The 5,707-nt window shown below is 41.5% G+C and overlaps 1 protein-coding gene across 1 annotated transcript in view; it reads right to left on the reverse strand.

The window, feature by feature from the left end:
- Positions 1 to 5,067, reverse strand: part of LOC101854225 — a 9,953-nt gene extending 4,886 nt beyond the window's left edge. The window contains exons 1-2 of the mRNA XM_005090696.3: positions 4,867 to 5,067; positions 275 to 402 (exon numbers count right to left, since the gene is read on the reverse strand). Of these exons, the coding sequence (XP_005090753.1) occupies positions 275 to 402; positions 4,867 to 4,965 (227 nt within the window). The 5' untranslated portion in view covers positions 4,966 to 5,067. The remainder of the gene's footprint in view (positions 1 to 274; positions 403 to 4,866) is intronic.
- Positions 5,068 to 5,707: the final 640 nt, after the last annotated feature.

The following is a 5,707-nucleotide window of genomic DNA, read 5'->3' on the forward strand; positions in this document are numbered from 1 at the left end:
CAAACTCGAAAATCGGAGTCGATTCCTCGACTCTTTTTCAGTTTTGGAATCGAGGCCTCGAGTCTTTTTGCCGTCGATCTTGCCCTGGCCTAGTTGATACCAAGAAAAGATGCTTTAAAGATATTTATAGGAAGTTATTATCAAAATTGTACTGCAAAGAGTTTGTTTCCTGGGTAACAACATTCAGTTTTTTGGCTCTCCGGTAAAATTGTAAATAATGTACTTTTAAAAATGACAGCAGTGTAGCACAAAAACCAAAATCCAATCCATATACCAGATTTCTCCATCCAATTTCCCTGCTGCAAGAGCCATCTGCAAAGCTTCTCTGAACCCAGAGTTGAAACCGCATTGAGCATCTGGCTTGTCTTCCTGACTTGCTTCTAGTCCCATGCGAAAACCATTCTACAGAAAAAAAAAAGCGAAAATTATACATGTACAGGTACAAGTACAGATTATAATTATTATACAAACGGTAGTCTGTAAACTGTTAATACATGATGTCAAACTCAAGAAAATCATTGATTCTTTGTATTGAAACTAAAACGTTAGACCACATTTTGAAACTTTATTTTATATGATCCAAGGTCAAAAGGTGTCGGAATTAGAAGTCCAAACTTTTCATATGTCAGAAAGTGAGAATATAGGTAGCGTTTCAGCATCAGCAATAAATAGTAATGAATATGCACAGTGGCTGAGATTTTTTCTCCATTAGGGAAACTCTTGAAAGAACATGCATGGCTCTTTAATCTTGGTGAAAGACTCAGAATGTAGGGTGTGAATTGAGTTCCTGTACTCAACTTTAGTGCCTTCTTAGCCTGGGCATATGTAGTGAGGAGATAAATAAGAGCAGAGGGATGCACACACACTGAAATTATAGGATACTGTCAAGTTTTACACTGCTTTTTACCCCCAAAAATATTCGTCAGACAATTTAGAGAAATGATGGTTGCTGCAAAGAGGAAAAAGTTTATGTTAAAGGGGGATATTTGTATAGAGGAAAATTTCATTACACAAGTACAAGCTTAAGTTGCTGTGAGGTGGAGATTGCTTTTATCTTGGTAGCTCTTAAATGGACACAACTGTACTAACACAAAGAGAGTAGACTTCCTAAGCTGAAACTTTGAAAGAACAAGAAATGCAAGAGTCCATGCAATCCACATGTAAAGTATTACTGCGAACGTAATGCAAAATATATACAACAACAATGCAAAAACAACAACATCTCAAAGACTAATAAAAAAAAAGTAATGGTAGAGAGTTGGAATTCGTAAAACTGATCTGATAAAAATGATGACATAGAAAAATGCATGGTTTGAGTTTGAATGAAGCTATGATACAATACCTGCAGTGGAGGTGGGTGAACCAAAATTAGGTGGGGTTTAGGTTGTTTCCACTTCTTTACCACCAAATAGCAAGCAAAGAACAAAACAGTGATGGTCTTTTTATACTCACAGCAAGCGACAGTATTTTGAAAACAATTCAAATGAGAAGAGTCACCTTTGTCTTTCATCTCTTTGTTCTATGTTAAATTCCTAGATGGTGGAGACTAAGCCGTTTCACCTTCAAATTTCTCTAATTAATTTTCATCTGATCTGATGAAAAAGTTACCTCAAAAGTGGTTTGATGTAATAATAACTCATTGTTAAAACTCATTGGTACACACACAAACACGTACACACAGCACTCCAAACATATACGTCTATGAGCTGGATTTGGCCGTGTAGTTACGTACCTAACAAAGGTCCAATGGATGTATAGGCAACTGTGTCACTACAGGCTCGTCCTATGCTGAGCCCTAAAGACATTTTGTCATTTGATTGGCTACTAAGTTCCTTTGTAAACGGTGACAACAGTGATGGGATTTATAAACAAGGAAGCCGCCAAGTTGATCACTCTGTGTTCATTGCGTGCGATCATAACAGTTTCAACTGCTTATTTTGTGATTTTCATTTGCTTTGGGATAGAGTTGGGGGGACAAACGGATAATTAGAGAACGATAACTAAACGCTATTGGCCGATATTTATAGTAACAGCCATCTTGTTTGATGTCATTGATGGATTCCCACTTCGTTATCATTCGTGGCGGCAACACGACCGCACGACAGCAGCCGCAGCCTGCTGACTCAGATTAGATCTACAGTCGAACCTGTGTAAGACGGAATTGCAAGGGAGCCAGAAAAAAATTGCGTCTTAGACAGGGGAATTTAGGGAGAGATGGAGGTTTGGCGAGGGGAGGTGTGAGGGGTGAAAGGCCCAGCTGGTGGGATCGAGGATCGCTTGTGCTATCGGCAAGCAGTGGTCAACACTTCACACCTCTCAATTGTTATCCTGTCTGATATATAATGACATGCGTCAGTCTTACTTATCCAATTACCACCAGTGTTTGCCTTTCATAGAACCACTGTTTGACCTCTATTAAAAACAGAAACGTTTGAACATCTCCTTTGCTTCCACCCTCAGCCCCACCCACCAATGCCACCCCTCACTGCCATCATTGCAACAACGATCAGGGCGGCAGGCATTGGTCAATCTAATTCCACACCTCTGGCTTCTGGCTACCCAGGAAAGTCTCCATAGTGGCTCCGACTCGGTACTCTAGCACTCTCATGGGCAGTCGCGAGATTTTACACCCACACTACACTGACCATCTGCATCGTTAAGGGCTCACATGATGAGGTAACATCTACCCCCAAATTGCACCCCTACTCCCCTTCCTCGCCCAGCGGCACGGCCATGGCGTTAAAAAGTTTAGAGCAAGTAGAATCAAACTTGCGAGTTTTGTTTAAAATCAGGGCAGAGCAGGTAAAGAATTTTCCGTCTTCGACAGGTGAAACCTTCGGAAGGGAGCGGATTTTTTTTTTTCTGTTTCTGCGTTGGACAGGTTTCCGTTTTATACAGGTAATTAAAAAGGAATATATCAAGGAGGGGGCAGGGAGATTCTGTTAAGACAGGTTTCCTTTTTATACAGGTTTCCGTTAAGGCAGGTTCGACTGTATTTTCTTTGCAACTTGCAGAACTGTTCGGTTCGGTTGTCTGTGATAGTGCAGCACCCTTCTTCTGCCCAGAATGATTTTGATGCTGTACACTACGTAAATTGAGAAGAAAAAGAAGACTAAGAGAAGGCTTATATCTGGGTCAATTATAGGCTACGAAAGCAAGTTCAAACAAAGTTCAACGACGCAGTGCAAATGATCGACCATTTTGATCCGGATCGGTTCTTTTTAAGTTTTGTAAGCACAGGAAATTAAGCACACTTACAAGATTACAACAATGCGGAAAGAAGCATTAGAGAACATTGTAACAACAGGAAAGTTTGATGGAAAGAGAGGTAGAGGCAGACAGAGGGAAAAGATACTGGACAAGATGACAACATGGCTGGGAGCAGCAAGAACAACAGACACCATTGCTGCTTCGAAAGACAGATGGAAGTGGAGGTCCATGATCGCCCACGCCAGTCGGCAAGGCACCGGATGATGATGACAAGATTGGACTCAATAGGACGCTGAGCTGCAAATGAATTAGAACTCATAAGGGGAAGGAGTTTCGAAACTATTAATCAGTGCAAACCGCGCACTACACAAAATCATCACTAGCCTAGATTAAGGCCTAGATTATAAAATCACGATCAGATGACGTGGCGGGCATCCCCCTTGCGAGGTCAAACAAGATAGCCGTTACCATAAATATTGGCCAATGGCGTTCAGTAGTCATTCTCTAGTTATCCGCTTGCACTGGGGGGTCGGGAGGGAGGCTCAAGCCTGTGAGCCCTTCACTATTCTGGCTTTTCTTAAGGTGTGTCCCATCCATCGCCACTTTCTTAGTCCTATTTCTACTTCTATATCCTTTTGTCCTGTCCTTTCCCACAGCTTTTCATTTCTTATTCTATCCTGCCACTTAATTCTTAGAATACTCCTCATACATCTGTTGATGAAAGTCTGGACTTTATTCAGTATTGTCTTCGTTGTCTTCCAAGTTTCGCAGCCGAAGAGGAGCACAGACTTGACGTTGGAGTTAAAAAGTCGAATCTTGGTGCGCAGTGAGATGTTGCTTGCTTTCCAGACTTTTGATAATTGCTTGAAGGCTGACCTTGCCTTGGCGGTTCTTGCTTTAACATCTGCCTCGGTTCCACCTTTACCATCGAAAGTGGCTATTCTCACCCGCCCGGAAGTTCTCGCAAGATCTACTCCTCCCCTCTTCTCTCTCTCTCTGTCTCTTTCTGAATACTGTCTATCGGTGTGGACGATCAAATTGACCAAAACAAAGTTAAAAAATGATGTTAAAACACAAAAGTAAATTAATTTGGTTGTCTACAAAGATGCTACGGCTATTTAACTTTTCGAATCGAGCCGAACTACGCGGGTCGCCATTTTGTTTTGTTCTCTCTCTCACTCTCTCCCCTGCCCACAGACAAAATTGTACGCTTTTAGTAGGACTAGTAGGCTACAAGTACAGTTGTAATGGAACGTTTGTTCACAGCACAGAATTCTACAATTTTTCTCTTATCACAGTGTAGAATTCTGTGGTTTAGGGTGAACGCAAAATTTGTTGACACGCGCACCGGGTGAGAATAGCCACAAGACCCGCCTGCACTATTCTCACCCCGGGTGAGAATAGAGGCCTGTGGCCTTTACCATCGATGACACTTCCAAGGTAGGTAAAGGGAGTGTCTTCCACTGTCACAGCAAGGTTTGAAACTTTTCCTAGCTTCACTACTTTTGACTTGCCTGGATGTATACGTAGGCCAACACTCCTTGAGGCTGTTGAGTTCCTGCGTTGGTCTTTTCTTGCATATGAGCATGTGTGTGATAGTGAAAAGATAAACACTAACAAAATTTCTGAACACTTCCTCCACAACAACAAACTTACATTTTTCACATTCTCTTCGACTTTGGCCCAATCTCTGCCTAAAGACAGATCTTCATCGTCACTTTCTATCAAGCAATCGATCTGCTTTCGATTGCTCATCCTTTCGTATTTCACCACTCACTCGCAAGTGAAAGGCAAGTTGGTGTCCAAGGTTTTGTTGACGTTTTTCCAGAACGAAACTCTTTTGTCTCTGAAAGTTTTGAAAGTAGATCTACCGGTGATACAAAATATCGGATCGGAGCTTCTTGTGTTTCGTTTCCCCCCTATAGATGTTAGAGAGTATTTAATATATTTTAGTGTCTCTGGTAGATGTCAGAGACACTAAGATATGTGTCTCTGTAGATGTTCACAAAGGGGGTAACTCTATGGTTTCCAGTTTCCCCCAACCAGCTTAGTCTAGATCTAGCTAGTATTAAAATTTGTCCCCCATAATTTGACAACTTGATCGTATCTTCCGATGGTCTCTCTCGTATCACTCTCGTTTCATAGTATAGCCTAGTGGCCGGGAACCAAGGACCACCTTGCCGAGAACACATAGTTGTCCTGGCGGATCGTAGGATTAGAGCCTACCCTAAATCTATAGATCCTAGATGAACTTCTACTCAGAAAAAAAAATAAAATAAATTGTACACATCTAAAAGAAATGGGTTTCTGATTCCACTGATTTTGTTTCCTTTGCCTTCTCGAATAAACATGGAATAAATCAATTAGGGACATCAGGAAGGCTGTCTTGGATCTCTAAGAAAGCCGAGGGCATCCGGGAAGCATTGTGTAGTGTAATGTCAAGAGATGACAAGGGACACCATTAATTAAAAATAGAAAAAAAGAGCCTACAATGTCT

Source organism: Aplysia californica, unplaced genomic scaffold (assembly GCF_000002075.1).
Source record: "Aplysia californica isolate F4 #8 unplaced genomic scaffold, AplCal3.0 scaffold00020, whole genome shotgun sequence".
Classification (NCBI taxonomy): Eukaryota; Metazoa; Mollusca; class Gastropoda; order Aplysiida; family Aplysiidae; genus Aplysia; species Aplysia californica.